Consider the following 15,716-nt stretch of genomic DNA (forward strand, 5'->3'; position numbering starts at 1 on the left):
TTGCGAGAATTAAATTTGATCGTTTCTGATTCTCTAATTTACAAATTGCCAAATGATTAAAAGTAATTTAATGAACCGTTTTTTTTTTTTTGACCTCCAAAAAAAAATTAAAGCATACTTTAGATAAGGTAAACAATATCGAGTTCAGAATTTTTTCAGAACTTCGTCTGAATATCTTAAGAAAAAATGCCAGAAACAAGTTCTACAATCCGTAGTGCATGGTCACACGCATGATTTAGTGCGTTGGCCGATGTATTTATTCAAAACATTACGCAAGAACTTATTTGGGAGGACAGATGATTTTAAAATAGTTTCATTTTATGCGTATACAAAACGTTTGTAGCATGAGGCTTTCATTTTCTTTTCCAAGCTTATGACTCTTTCATTTCAGATTTTGTTTCTACAATACTAATTGATATTGATTTTAGCTTCTTTTTTTTGCTCTCAGTTTTAAATTTCAACTTTTGGTGTGGAAAGTTGTTAATTATTGTGATTTGACTTGTTGAAACATTGACAACTGTCCGTCATAACAGCTATTCGTCGAAACAGCTGTTCGTCATAACAGATTAAGTGTGTGTACGCAAGAACGTTTCCACACTACGATGTCGGAAACTTAAACTGATCAACTTTGACAAAACGAAAAACAAATACTCTTTCACTTTAACTTCGTTTCGAGAAAAATTAAGCTTATATCTCTTGTTCGGTTTTTATTGACACTAGGTGCCACTGCATTTTCGCATCGGTTTTTCTTTTTTCTGATTTTCTTCTTCCTTGTCATCATCAGGTGGACTCTATCGAGAGTATGGCTCTTCCTCGTATAATCTTTAAACTATATTTGTCAATGCTTTTTTTCTTCCCTTTTTGCAGTTTTTAAATTTTAATTTCAATTAAAAAGACTTTGAATAACATATGAATAAAATATATTTACACGTCTATGACAGATTTGTACAAGCAGTATTTAAAAAGTAACCAAATAAAGGAAAATATTTATAAAATAATTGTGCGATATAATTGCTTGCTATATTCTTAAAATTATTCCCTTACATAGAAATAAATGAAAAACCAAAATTGGAATCTAAACCTTTAAAAGATGGAGACATTAACTTAATGTAACTTTTGATATGTTTAAAAGATGGAGACATTAACTTAATGTAACTTTTGATATGTTTAAAAGATGGAGACATTAACTTAATGTAACTTTTGATATGTTTAAAAGATGGAGACATTAACTTAATGTAACTTTTGATATGTTTAAAAGATGGAGACATTAACTTAATGTAACTTTTCATATGTTTACTTTCAATAAAGGTTTTTCACTTAAACCAAATTACAAAAAAAACTGACAGAACAATTATTAAAAAACATTAAACAATTATTAAATTCAAAAACTTATTTTCGATATTTTCAATTTAGAAATAGTAAGAAATAGAATTATAGTGATTTAAATTCTACACAAATGAAATTTAACGCTTATTCAAAAGAAAATAATGTAACAGCTGAAGAATACAAGTTCTTAATTCTAAGAGGATTCTAAGAGGACTCTTTAAAAAATAAGATCCTATCTAAAAATCCTATCTAAAAATGGGACTATAGAGTGCGAGGAAGAGTTTTTATAAAATAAAGTTGACAATGAAAACAGAACAGTAAAATTTATTTAACAACAACAAAAACCACAGCAGCAAAAACTACAGCGGTAGTAATAAAAAGCATAGAACAATTCTCATCATTTAACTCTAAATAAATAGCAGTTTCAACGTTCGGAAGAACTTTGAAACTCCGTTTGTATATCTTTCATCGTTTTTACTTCAATAGCTCGCTGTGCCTCGATGCTTCTCAACCATTCAACCACGCCGTATAAAAATATACCCACGACCAAAAAACCAATTAGTATGTAAAGCTTAGCATTGATACAAAGAGCATTCCCGTAAGCAAACGAAATTACGAACCCTAATGATTCCCACAGACGGAAATTCGAAAATGCTGCTTCTTGGTTTGTCGGAAAAAGAATGCCGAAAAATGCTAAAATATTGAGATATACTGATATATATATATATATATATATATATATATATATATATATATATATATATATATATATATATATATATATATATATATGTTTTATTTTATAACATCAGGTAATAACAGTAAAGGTATTAATAAAGTACTAATGTATCAAGTTACAAATATATATACATATATGTATGTATGTATGTATGTATGTATGTATGTATGTATGTATGTATGTATGTATGTATGTATGTATGTATGTATGTATGTATGTATGTATGTATGTATGTATGTATGTATGTACGTACGTACGTACGTACGTACGTACGTACGTACGTATGTATGTATGTATGTATGTATGTATGTATGTATGTATGTATGTATGTATGTATGTATGTATGTATGTATGTATGTATGTATGTATGTATGTATGTATGTATGTATGTATGTATGTATGTATGTATGTATGTATGTATGTATGTATGTATGTATGTATGTATGTATGTATGTATGTATGTATGTATGTATGTATGTATGTATGTATGTATGTATGTATGTATGTATGTATGTATGTATGTATGAAAGCATGTATGTGTGTATGTATGTATGCATATTATTGATCTTTTATGTATTACTATACTTTTTATATATTATCCTGTTTATGTATTGCTCGGCATATATATTATCAAGTTAACATATTATCCTGTTTATATATTAAGCTGGATATATTATCTTTGTGTAATACCGTTTACTTGAGTTTGCCAAACAGCATCGGAAAATCCCCACAATCCTGCACCTACAAAATATATAAAAACAGTCGTGTCTGTGGACTGCCATATTAAGAATGTTATCAGCAATCCGAGGTTGATAACGGATGCTACAGCCATCATAATAGGTCTTCCTGTCCACTTGACAATTTTGCTAAGAAGTAACGAGAAGGTAGCATCTACTGCACCGAAACAAATCATTATTAGACCAACTTTTTCAATTCCCAACGAACACGTCACAAATGCCTAAGAAACATGTAAACAAGTTGTTCACTTAATCTTTTACCGCTCGTGAGTTAGAACGGTTGGTAAGCAAAATGTACCGCTTAGCTATTAGTTTTGTTGTGAGGTATCAGTTTAATTGGAAACTGTACCATATGAACCGCTATTTTAGTTCCTATAAACTTAGGGCTCCCAGGAAGAAAAACTGATGTAGACGAGTTTAAAGGGTTTTTTTTGCCTAAATCACTCAATTTTTTTCACTTTTGTAAAATGTATTTTTAAACAAATACTTTTCGATTTCTTGTTTGAAAATAGCTTTGTAAGGACATGAATTGCAAGATATACGAATTAAAAAATCTGTTAAATACCTTAGTAAAATCTCCGAAAACAAAGCCTTGTTCAAGACCACAAAACATGGTTAACGGTACCATTAACTGCATTTTCCTGTTCTTCAAATGTTTGAAAGTGGCAATTAGCAAATTGAAAACGCCTCTTTTTTCATTTCCCCGAACAACTTTTATTTTATCAAGAAAGATAAAAATTACAGCTATTGCTAAAAGACCAAAGGCCAAATATATACTCATCAGCGTCGTAACTGTTGATTTGCTTGTTTGCTGCTGCGACGATATGGAGGTTGACGGGCAATAGTTTTTACCACATATTTTTCCAACATCAGTCCCAGTTATATTAAATTTACCTCCTTAAAGGAAAAAAGATCTATTTTAGTCATTAAGCGCTAGCCCTCAAACCCCATTTCAATATGTCATGGATTAATTCAATTAGATAAAGACAATAAAAATTACACATACAAATTAAATAGCAAACTAAATATGTTTAATAGATCTCAAACCATGAGTGTTTTATTTTTTTTTTTAAGATGTAAACCAAATTTATAGCCCACATACTATAGTCCAAAATTTATCAAAACATGCTTTTGTTGAAGGAAAAAAAATTTCAAAAAGTACCTGACTCTTTAAGAACTAATGTTGAAAGAAGGTTTCCCCAAATTTGACCAGTTTGAAAAATGAGAAAAAAAATGCCGAAAAAGTTCGTGACAACATTGTCCTCTAATAGTTTCATTTGTCTTCCATATCTAATACCAGAAGAAGTCAAATAAGAGCATTTTGCAGACCAAAGGGGTGCTCCAGAAAAACCTACGAGAAGAACCCTTTTTCTTTTAAGTAAACAAATTTTTTTAAAAAAGTACAACCTTAAATAATTTACAAATTTGTTAAATGCGAGAAATGATAAGTCAAGCTTTTACAATTCATAAAAAAAGTTCAACATTTAGTTTACCAAGTATTGCAGACGCTGAAATTATAGTCCAATATCTTGGATAAAACATGGAGGCTGTATATAGCACATAGCCGCACATGGAAACAATGATGGTGTATTTGCATCCAAGTTTTCCAATCACCAAAGGCGGAACAAACATGCAGGATATCAACAAAGACGCATAAATAACAATAAGCGAAGCGAATCCTAAATTTTTATCCTGATGAATACTACTTTGGAGATTCTGCAACGCTTGAAATGCAGTAAACAAGAATAAAAAACCAAGGCTAACAACAATAAGATTTTTATAGGTTTTTATTTGAAAAGCGGGTATACCCAGGATTTTAGAGTCTTCTTGTTTTTTTAGAGTAAATGTGGAAAAACATTTTCTTGTGTCGAAAATTTCTATAAAAGAATGTTAATAAATGAAAAGTTAGAGACAACAAATATAGTTAATTTATCTTTTGAAATTAAAGTACTTTATTAGGTGTTATTTTTCCGATAGAAACGTCTTATAAAGTTTTTACAGATGTCGGAGGGGGATGATTCAAAGAGAAAAAAGGACGCATAAAGCATAATAATATTACAGCTGAAGCTGCATTAGCTTTAAACTTAAATAGGAAAAAAAAATTTATTAAAAAATTTTCTATACTCAAACTTGTCAGATACAAAATGATTTGCATACTTTTGTATCTTATTAAGTTTTCGCGATTAAAGTTAACAAACGGAGGATTACTGGCAATAAATCATGAGAATTACAACAAATGTTTATTAATAAGTTAAAAGAAATGCGGCGAACGTTTAAAAAAAAAAGTGCTGTTTTAAAATCGTCATACTTTTCCATTCAAGAGTTTAAACAACTTTTTACCACATTAGTGCCGTAGTAGGCAAGAATACGTTTTCTCATGGCGTCTTAACTTATGGCATCCTAACTTATGGCGTCCTAACTTATGGCGTCCTATATTATGGCATCCTAACTTAATTCTTCGCTCATAAAAAGTAAAAAAGATCAAATTAGAATAACTGCTTCAGTCCGTTCAGGTTGTCACTGGGGCTTTGTTTAAAAGATTTATCCCAGCTATAATTGAGCATTATTTTATTCTAGTCTAGTTGGTTTTTTAATGAAAGTACATTTAAATTGAGCGGTGTTATAATATTAATATAAACTTTACTATTGCTACGTGTGTATTTTTCTTAGAAGTGAAATTTGAGAAAACTCCTAAAAATTTTTTACTTCTTTATACCACAAACAGGCTATCCTTAGTTAAATATATCTTCAATAGCATTTTTTAAAATACTCCATAGTTTTGATAAGAACGCTCACAATAAATTCGCTTTTTTTACAGACTTGCTCGTTACAAATTTCATTTGTGTTTTTTTTTTCTTGACGTGACAAACATCGTAATCAATTTGGTAAACTGATTTATTGATGTAATTTAAAACACCATGGAAATCTTAGAAATATATCCCACATGAGGCAATAGTTTTAACACTTTGCAGTGAATGGTTTCAATTTATATAAGAACATAATTATATTGTAATTTATATAAGAACATCAGTACTCTTTCCAATTCTCAAACATTCAAAATTTTAAAGACCTGAATTGCAAAACTAAGTATTTTAGGATTTTATTTCCTTAATAATATTTAAATATTTTCACGTCTTTTTTCTGCCAAATGAAACTTTTTTTCATTCTCACCCTTTTTGTTTAGGAAGATTACTTAAATAGCGGGGGTGGGGGTCGGGGGGTGGGGTATGGGTCTCACTTTTTTTTTTTTTTAATTACTGCCTCGATCACAGTAGGACACAGGTTTTCGCAAAAGCTTTTTGCAAACATTTTATGTAAACAAATGCTCCAGCAAGTGAATTTAATTTTTCTTGTAAACAAAATCCTTTAACAAAAAAGGCTATTCTTGTTCTGTTATTTTGTTATTTATTATGCAAATAGTATGTTTTTTGAATCTCCCGAGAGGAATGCCTTAACGAAACGAAACCTAATCTTTTGTTAAAAACAGAGCGAAACTGGTGTCAAAAAACGCTTTATTTAAAAATTTTTCAAAAGGAAAGTGATTCTGATTTTATTTTCATATTTTGAATGGTTTCAAAATATTTCTCTTAGTGCCAAAATAATTATCGATTGTTAATAGATAGGCATAATAATACCTGCAGGAATTGAATTTTCTTTTTCACAAGTTATATGTTCTATTTCCTCGTTGACATTTTGGTTCACATGTGATGTATCAGGGACGTCTTGATAAACCGAATTCTCTTTTCCAAAAGTTGTTTGACAATTTTCCTCCTTGATTTCTGAAAAAGCAGTTGGATTTTCAATTGTGGAAATTTCTTTGACCTTGTCTGCAGAAAGATCTTGTGAGTTGTTTAAGGGATCCATCTTGATTTTAAATTGAACAAATGTAACTTTATTGCGGAAGCGTAAACTATTGGAAGTCGTTAATTAACAAAACTCGCAATTTAATTGGTCCGATTACAGTAAAACAACCACTAAGATTAGGAACTCTTTTATTTAAAAGGATATTTTAGGAACGTTACGCCACTTTCAAATTATAGGTATGAGAGTAAACGCTTTTAAAGAAAAATGACTCATCAACAAATGTTTTACTAAGGTCTATTGAAGGGGCTGAATGAGGGACTGAAATCAGCTGAGCGATCCACACACAAAAATAGTGGCAAGTCAAAATTGACCAAGAGAAAAAAAAATATCCGAATTTGTTCTTCATGATGGAACATTTATTTAAAAAGTGCTTTGCACAACGACGAAAACGTTTTCACCAAATTATCAAAAAAAAAGAATTATTGGACGTTGTTAAGTAAAAATGATTCTATCCACAAAAAACAAAAATGATAATATCTCTAAGACAAAAGTAAATTTTCTTCAAAAAATTAAAAAAAAAAAATCTCCATTTAATCTCAAATCCAAAATATGTTAAAAAATTTGATGCGAAATTAGGAAAAAACAATAAAAAACCTTCAACTTTTCATTACCAACTTTAGTGTGGATCGGTTAATTTTTGCTTAACTACGTCCTTTTATAGAAATATTTCAAAACTAAAAAATATTTTAACTTGAGGTCGTTAACTGTTTTTCAAAATCCTGACCAAAAATAACGTACTTGTAGCCATTTGGGGTTTCGAGTTTTATGACTCGTACGAGACATCACTTGCGCATCAAGGAGTGCAATAGAATACCTGAGATAAATTCACGACAAAAATACATTTTTGATTCTCGTGATTCAAAGAACTAAACTCAAAAAAATATGCCACACTCTAATGGATTTTAAAAAAATATGCCACACTCTAATGGATTTTAAAAAAATATGCCACACTCTAATGGATTTAAAAAAATATGCCACACTCTAATGGATTTTAAAAAAATATGCCACACTCTAATGGATTTAAAAAAAATATGCCACACTCTAATGGATTTAAAAGATACACGGAAACTTCTATGTACTTATAATTACTGACCTGTAGCCACAGACACATTCAGTGAATCAAGTCCTTCGGGTAATTTTTCATTTGATGAAGGGATTGAGACTAGGTTTGTACATAGAGCAGCTATCGATTGATTCATTCCGAAGCCTTCATTTCCTTTAAACGAGTACAAACAATCGTTATCGTATGAAATCGTAAAAGAATCGATTTATTTGGAACTCCCGACCACAGAAAATAAAAAGAACAAAGACATTTACCTAAAACAAGGATGTTTTTTTTTGAGAGGTGAACATCCGCACACGACTTCACTTCACCTTTATCATAATCTTTTGCTACTGTTCCTATTACACTCCAGTCGTAATTCAATGTATCCTAAAATATTTTTATAATTGGCATTTGAATCTTAGTAGCAGTTTTATTTCATCTTCTTTTTTTTTATTCATCTTTCTCAAAGTTCTGTTCTTAGTGAAATAATGAATACTAAAAATAGCGTTACGACAAAACTTTTATTTTTATCTCGTTTCTTAAAAAACAAACGAAAAAAAGAAAAGAAAAAAAACTAACCTTAAGCAACCTCGTCATATCTTTGGTAGAAAAAATAGAAAGCCATTCCATTGCGCCAGAGCTGACCTTACTTACAGTAGGTGTAAGGCCACAACTAAAAAAGAGCAACGATCATAAAAAACATCATCAACAGTAACGAGTATGACGCATTTATTACTTCAACTGTTAAAGCAGTTTTTATCAGTATTTTTATGTTCATTAGCATTTAAGTCAAACAAAAGTAAAAAAATTTTGGTATCACAAAAAAAAAAAAAAAAAAAACGACCCGGAAAAATTACGGGTTAAAAGTTTAAAAAACGACCCTTCAATAAAAAAAATTCACTTACGAATTTTTTTCATTCACAATTATGTGATCGACTCCAAAGTAAGTTGCTGATCGAATTATAGCCCCAAAATTCATTGGATCCTATTAAAAGAGAACAAAATAAAGTTAATACACTATAATAAGTAATATATATATATATATATATATATATATTAAAAGAAAAAAACTAAATGCTTTTAATGATATAGATAAAAAAAAAGGACGTTAAAAGGTTGACAACATGTATTGAATAAGAGGCTTAAAACATGTATATTTTAACATCCGCAAAGCATTTAAAATGGTAACATGGTAACATAAAAGACGAGGTGTGTTCACACGTAAACATAAAAGAACTAGGAGATACCTACAGCATGTTACGCATATTACAAATACATAAGGAGAAGCCATTGACTATATGGTTCTGTGCACATGAAAGCCTTTGACAAATGTCATAACTTTAGTAGTATAACCACACAAATAGGCACACAAAAACATAACTAGCCTGAATATCATCTAGAGCTAACATAAATTTCTCTTGGTTTGTAGATGTGTAACTAAAAAAAAAAAGGAAAACAACGTCGTTAGTAACAGGTTTGTTATTAGATATCTTTCCACAAAATAAAAAAAAACAAGAAAATCAACAAAAAGCGTACTTATCACGAGTAATTGGAAACAAACTAAGTTTTCCTGCCTCCATAACAACACTCTAAAATTTTTCAAAATAATTTTTCAATTAGTGGTCTGTTAATGCGATTTAAATGGTTTTTTTTTTAATAACAAGATTAATTACAAAAATATCTTTAACGACAAAAATAACAACCTGATGTGGTCTCCCGCCACTCAATCGATCGAGGATTGGTCGAGATTTATAAACAAGTTTAATATTCTTTTGATTGGCTTCTGCTAACAACTGAGTTAGTTCTTTTCTGAATAAAAATGTTTGAAAAAAAATTTCGTCTGCACTTAGCCTATTTACCAATAACCTAAAGTCAACAACTCATTTTCAACACAGCAATTACCTTTTTGGTTCTTCTTCTTCAAATTTTTCATTTAAATACAACTTATAAATACTTCTTCGACCAGCTAAAATTGCAGCTAAGCAAGGTGCTATTCCGAACAAATGTTCACGACGTGCAACTTTAGGCATTTCTAAAATACCTGAATTTTTTTAAAAATAACATTAACCGTTGATCAACAACAAAATGTTTTATTGCAAAAAATTAAGGTAAAAAATTCTCCTTTATTTTAAACACGTGACGCGCACGAAAAGAGAACAAAGCAGTTTGGTGACAATTTTTTTTTTTTAAAAAAAAAAGCAACAATTCCATAATTGCACAACATCTCATAAAATGTGGGAATCAAAATTTCAAATAATTAAAAAAAACAAAATCTAATAAAAATGTAAAACATGCAAAACTAAGGAGGGAACAAAACATTTTCTAATATAAAAAACGTTTTATAAAATACACGAAAGAGCCATTAAAAGCTTTAAATAATAGAAAAGAAACGCAAACCACTGTCAATGATTAAAGTAAAACCTGGAAAAAATTTTCTTTTTTAAAATAATTTTGTGAGAGCAATATTTGAATCATCTTAATATCATTTTCATTAACTAAATTCATAAATTAGCTAAATTTTTCTTTTCATAATTAAATAATTAAATGTAATAAAATAACTTTTTTAGTTACAATTTTAAAACAAACTTACTTAAAGTAAATTTTATAATGCTCAATAAGTTAACTTTGAAAATATAATTAATCTAATATAATTGATCAATAACTCTGCAAAAAAAAAAAACAAACAACTCACATAAAAAAACCTTCCAAATTTTAAAAGCTGACCAAGGAAACTTTCCTTATGTTTAAACCAACTGAAAAATTAGAATTTTAACTGAGTTACAGAAGAAAATCCTGAAAGAGCTCTAAAGCTTAGTGCTTTTTTAATTTGGATAAAAAACAAAACAGTTCACACATTATTATTTAAACTAAAATGTAAAATTAGCACTCTTGCACTTTAAACATCTGGAGAATAAAAACAATATACAGTTTGTTAAAAAATTTAACACAGTTTTTTACACACACACAGCAGTCTTTCCAAGCCTATTTGCAGCACTTCGAGGGCTTTTCATTGTAGGATTGTGACGATGGTTCTACGCTACGTTGTAAAACTGTTAGAAGAAACATTTAATAATGCCAAATCAACAAAATCTCAATTCATGATGTGAACGATTAAAATTAGTATAGGAAAGGTTTATGAATCCATAATTATACACAAACATATTCAAACCTATGTTCTCATTGTTTTGTTCTTTTGGAATTAACTTGCCATTTCCCAACTGTACTTTAACAGAGAGATTTTCAACTTCACGAAGAACTGCCTGATCAAAGCAAAGTGCAGCGACACGTGTAAAGAGTTCTTTTACATTTTCTCCTAAATATTTTTTGTACAACTAAATCAGATGCAAGTATATATAAAAAAAAATTACAAATTTGACACAAATATAAATTTTTGGCTCATACATTTTTTGTACACCAAGAAATCGATTGATATTTAACACTGCTGTTTAAGATTGCATTTAAGTTTAAATGAGCAAGAAAAACACCTGTTTTTGCAGACACTTCCCAATATTCAGCATTGACTTCATTTGCAAGATTTATTGCCAGTTCTCGTGTTTGCTCTAAATCCACATTTTTCTGAGAAAAATTTTTTATTAACTTGCAATTAGCTAAGAATTCAAAAAAGTTGATTTTTTCTCATCAGAGTAGTGAAAAAATTTTAATGAATTCTGTAACAAACATATAGTAAACAAACAAATATTTCAAGAATTTTGAAAAGGAAATGTAATCCTCATAGCACAACAACTGTCTAAAAATGATTCGATTTATTTAAGGCAGCAATTCATAAGATGCAATTCATAAGATGCATAAAAAGGAAAGGCAGCAATAGAAATACTGACCAAAACCCTAGCTAACAGATTTTTAACAAAACAAAAAAAAAAAAAAAATTAAAAGCAATCACCATAACATCAACTTTGTTCCCCACAAGAAAAAGCTCAGGAGTTGTACTTCGGGTTTTTTCTATAGCAGTTTCAAACCATTCACTATAAAGAAGACAGCCCTAATTTATATGTGTTGAAACACTTAATCAAGACGATTCAGCCAATGTCACAAAAAATGTATACCTTGAGTTAGTTAGTGACCTAACAGATGATAAATCAAATACGACAAGCACCACTGAAGAAAAAAACAATGTCCATTTAAGGTTTGAGGTACATTAGAATATTGTAATACCTGAGGTACATCAAAATATTGCAAACATCAGCACATTCCTTATATCAACAGTAACTTTATTCAAAAATAGCTAATTTCTTTTCAATGTGGGTAAAAATGGTGCATTTTTCAAAAGAATTACCTACAAAAGAATGGAAAACATTATGAAGCTCTGTTTACACAGAAAAATATTTAAATCTTTAGTGTGCTAAATTTTTGATTGGGATTGTATCATCTCTTAATTTTTTGTATATTGTTTAACATTCTTTAACTTTTGTGAGCCTTAATAGCCCCATATCAATAAGATTTTAAAATTTAGGTGTGCTAGTTTTGGCAGTCAAAATTGTTAAAAATGAAGGTAAAGGGTGAAGGGTAAAAAAGATTTAGAAGTTAAAGTTTTAGGTTTCAAACTTTACTTAAAACGTGAAAACTTTATCTGTATAAATTATTCATTCTAGATACGTTTCTAACCAAACTTTTCTTTTCTTTTCATAGTTTGATAATTTAAACAAATTTTCTACTTTCATAATTTAAACAAATTTTTTAGTTAAATTTGCACTAGATTTTAAATCATTAAACTTCCACTAAAAATTCAAGAAAGTTACAATTATCATGCTATTACTATCATACAAAAAAGAAAGATAAAACCTTATATATTGTTATATATTTAAAGGTGGCCAGATGAGCCAAAGATTCTTAGCTCAGCCAGGTTTGCATAGTCTTTGTAATGTGACAGGGAGTCCCACCTTCAATAAAGAGAACTTCTTGTGGGTAAGGGGAAATTGGCAACAATCCAAGGAAGGACATGAGTCTTTAAAATTTGGCCCAAATACTCTTTAGCACCCATTCTTAAGTCTATTTTAAGACAGATGGCATATTTTCTTTTAAAGAGGCAATGAGTCTGAAAACCATAATTTTTGTAAGATGCTTAGACTTTTGAGCTTGGATCTGATGACAGCTGAGACTGCCTTAGCATTCTTTTTGGTGATGAAGTGGTTAGTTTGGCTGTTGCCAGCTGATCAGTGAAAGAATATTTTTTTGTCTCAGAACAACAAAATTGGTGTTTCTTTCTTCAATGTGCGAAGGAGCTTTTTGGAATAGTTCAGTTCGAGAACCTTAAGATTGGTCAGTAAGAAAAAACATTTTGGTTCGAGCCAATATATAATGTTCTTTTTGATAACTCTTCCCACTGTTGCTTCAGACACATTGAGGTCTTTTGCCATCCTTCTCAATGAACTGATGGGGTTCTTGTCAATCTAGATTTTGATGGCACTGACAAGTCTGGCGTTATAACTGAAGGCTTCCTTCCTGATCTTGGCTTACATTTGACATGTCGATGTCACCAGGCTTGTCAGTGCCATCTTTTAAACTGTTTTTGGCTCTGTAAATTGCATTCAGAGATGTTTTAGCTTCCTTTATCATCTGTAGAAATGGCATTTCTGCATAGAGCAAAGCAACTATCTCTTCACAATAAGCTTTCATTGCCAGAATAGGGTTATATCATTAATTCCACATAAAAAATGCTTAAAAAAAATTTTTAAAAAAACTAAATCAGCTTTCCCTACAAAATGCACAGTGCCATTTTAACCCACATTGATTATATTTTGACCCACATTGATTATATTTGATAGTTTAAGTTAAAGAATAAACAATTCAAATTAAGTTTGAAATTTTGATTGATTTTTAAATCCTAATAAATTGATTTAAAAATCTTGGATTAAAAAATTCATGTACCATGAGCACCTCTGTAGTAAGCACCAGTTATGCACTTAAAACGCTCCTCTCCAGATGTATCCCACCTAAGTAAAAATTTAGAAATAAATTTACAGTTAATATAAGCCTTCAGGAATTTTTCACTTAGGAAGTGAAAATTTATGTAAATTCATTCACTTCAATAACTTCTTGATACTAAATATTCACTATACTTACATTTGTAAATGAAATTCTTGATTCAAAACTTGATACTTCCGCATCTCATATTCCACACCTATAGTTGGTTTGTAATCTTTTTCAAATAAGTTCCGACAATATCTGAAAGCATTTAATTATATATAATTAAATAATCTTGCTTAATTTTAATGATTTTTTTATTAAAACAATATGGTTGTATTGCATTTAACATATCCAATACAATAACAAATAAAAGAAAAAGTGAATTCAAACAATGAAAATTTTCAAATGCATTATATTTTTCTTATATACCTACTTACATATTTGCTCATATACTTTCATGTATTTACTCATACATTTTTTACCTGTTAATTAAGCTAGTCTTCCCCACTGATAAATCACCAATCACAACACATTTAGCAACCTTTAAACTAATCATTAAAGAAGCATTCAAGCATAACAACAAGAGCTATAAAAATATTTGATATTTTATAAAACAACCTCTTTGGGATTGAGTGAAAATCACTTTAAACATACATCATTTTTAGATTACCTAACATTAGAAGCCACACCACTCTTACAAGCATCTTTGGTTTTTCTATGAAAATTGTTTTGTTTACAATGTGAAGCTCTCTCAGTAAATGCCTAAAAAGGGAAATCACTATTTTAATTCTCTTAGAAAATTTACATGTTATTCAGGATGCAACTCTAGTAATGGTATTGGTATAAATTTGAACAACATTTTACAGGCAACAAAAGTATTGCTCACATTTTGGCTGTAAAACATATTTTTTTATATATTCTCTCTTCTCTTTGAAAAGTGGAGAGAAAAAGAAAATAACTTCAATTACCACACCTTACAAAGCAAACATTATACCAGATCTACTTATCTAATTTTCTGGGGAAACATCAAAACTCTCAAGGGTATATTGTAATCTCTCAAGGATATGTTGTAATCTCTCAAAGGTATGTCATCATCAAATCTCTCAAGGATATGTTATTACTCCTTTTTTAAAAATAGTAGTTGACCTTAAAAATTGAATTAACACATATATTTATCAAAAAAAAGAAAAAGAAAAGAATAAACTATATTAAATACCTTAGGAAAATCAGTGATGATGCCGTCCATTAAAAATACATCTGCTAAGAAATGTAATAATTTAAGACTCAAACTTTAGAGATACAGGATTTTGCACCTTCTTCAATTTTAATTAATTTTATTTCATCTCCTTTATCATCTAATCTATGTAGAAAAACAGTAAAAAAAACAAACAAAAAACTAATTAAATTATTATCTTTTCCAAATCTTTGTTTATTTTTTAATGTTAACACAACAAATTTTAATCCCAAACATTGAAATTTGTAGTATAAACATTTAATTATGATGCAAGAAATTTTGTAAAGTTTATAAAATTGCTAAAAACTTTTTAACATGAACTTCATTTACATCTAAAGCTTTTCAATACAGAAAACTGGAGCCAACAAAAACTAAAGCCAACAGTTTTAAGGACAAACTTAATCTTAAACCTAGTTGTTTTTTTTTTTTTTAAGTACCTGCTTTAAAAATACTCATAGTATTTTTTAGTTTCATATCTCAAATGTGAAACTAAACAGAAAATATGTGTATATATATATATATATATATATATATATATATATATATATATATATATATATATATATATATATATATATATATATATATAAACTTAAAATGTTATGTTTTAATAAATGCATTGATAACCCTTTTCTAAATACTTTCATATGGTATTTTTTGCCAGGTGTAAAAATAATTTAATTTTAACGACATTTTTTTAGACTAAGTGTTAATTTACTTCAAAACTTAAACTAAATTTCATGACATTTACATGTCAATCTGAGTCATTAAAACTTTTTAAGTTTTAATGCTACAAAATGCTGCAAAGCACTATGGAAATAAATGGCAAAGAAAATAATCAAAGCA

General features: G+C 29.0%; 3 protein-coding genes across 6 annotated transcripts; all 3 read right to left on the bottom strand.

Annotated features, from left to right (window-relative positions):
• Positions 1-1,602: 1,602 nt before the first annotated feature.
• On the bottom strand, positions 1,603-6,770 carry LOC145184955 (N-acetylglucosamine transporter UNC93A-like). Its single transcript, XM_090093822.1, has 6 exons — positions 6,438-6,770; positions 4,296-4,679; positions 3,965-4,153; positions 3,368-3,699; positions 2,756-3,023; positions 1,603-2,019 (listed from the first exon to the last, which is right to left on the bottom strand). The coding sequence occupies exons 1-6, from the start codon at positions 6,664-6,666 to the stop codon at positions 1,751-1,753; spliced, it is 1,671 nt and encodes a 556-aa protein (XP_089949948.1). The 5' UTR covers positions 6,667-6,770; the 3' UTR covers positions 1,603-1,750.
• Positions 6,771-7,000: 230 nt separating this feature from the next.
• On the bottom strand, positions 7,001-9,839 carry LOC145184553 (rRNA methyltransferase 1, mitochondrial-like). 2 transcript variants are annotated; one of them, XM_090093839.1, is made up of 9 exons: positions 9,614-9,839; positions 9,415-9,520; positions 9,248-9,300; positions 9,097-9,148; positions 8,617-8,696; positions 8,291-8,384; positions 7,984-8,098; positions 7,760-7,882; positions 7,001-7,480 (listed from the first exon to the last, which is right to left on the bottom strand). In XM_090093839.1, the coding sequence occupies exons 1-9, from the start codon at positions 9,739-9,741 to the stop codon at positions 7,449-7,451; spliced, it is 783 nt and encodes a 260-aa protein (XP_089949965.1). In that variant the 5' UTR covers positions 9,742-9,839; the 3' UTR covers positions 7,001-7,448. The 2 variants fall into 2 exon arrangements, with proteins under 2 accessions (XP_089949965.1, XP_089949966.1); XM_090093840.1 differs by having other exon boundaries at positions 8,963-9,148; positions 9,614-9,743.
• A 564-nt stretch (positions 9,840-10,403) lies between these two features.
• LOC149886177 (ras-related protein Rab-36-like) lies at positions 10,404-15,007 on the bottom strand. Of its 3 annotated transcripts, XM_090093836.1 has the most exons (10): positions 14,853-15,007; positions 14,307-14,398; positions 14,119-14,184; positions 13,793-13,894; positions 13,598-13,662; positions 11,776-11,827; positions 11,613-11,694; positions 11,197-11,287; positions 10,881-11,024; positions 10,404-10,761 (listed from the first exon to the last, which is right to left on the bottom strand). In XM_090093836.1, the coding sequence occupies exons 1-10, from the start codon at positions 14,880-14,882 to the stop codon at positions 10,694-10,696; spliced, it is 792 nt and encodes a 263-aa protein (XP_089949962.1). In that variant the 5' UTR covers positions 14,883-15,007; the 3' UTR covers positions 10,404-10,693. The 3 variants fall into 3 exon arrangements, with proteins under 3 accessions (XP_089949962.1, XP_089949963.1, XP_089949964.1); XM_090093837.1 differs by lacking the exon at positions 14,853-15,007 and having other exon boundaries at positions 14,119-14,222; XM_090093838.1 differs by lacking the exons at positions 10,404-10,761; positions 10,881-11,024 and having other exon boundaries at positions 11,196-11,319.
• Positions 15,008-15,716: the final 709 nt, after the last annotated feature.

The sequence above is a fragment of the Hydra viridissima genome, unplaced genomic scaffold, assembly GCF_058129835.1.
Source record: "Hydra viridissima isolate aposymbiotic clone 2 unplaced genomic scaffold, HvirCarnegie_v1 scaffold_7, whole genome shotgun sequence".
NCBI lineage: Eukaryota > Metazoa > Cnidaria > Hydrozoa > Anthoathecata > Hydridae > Hydra > Hydra viridissima.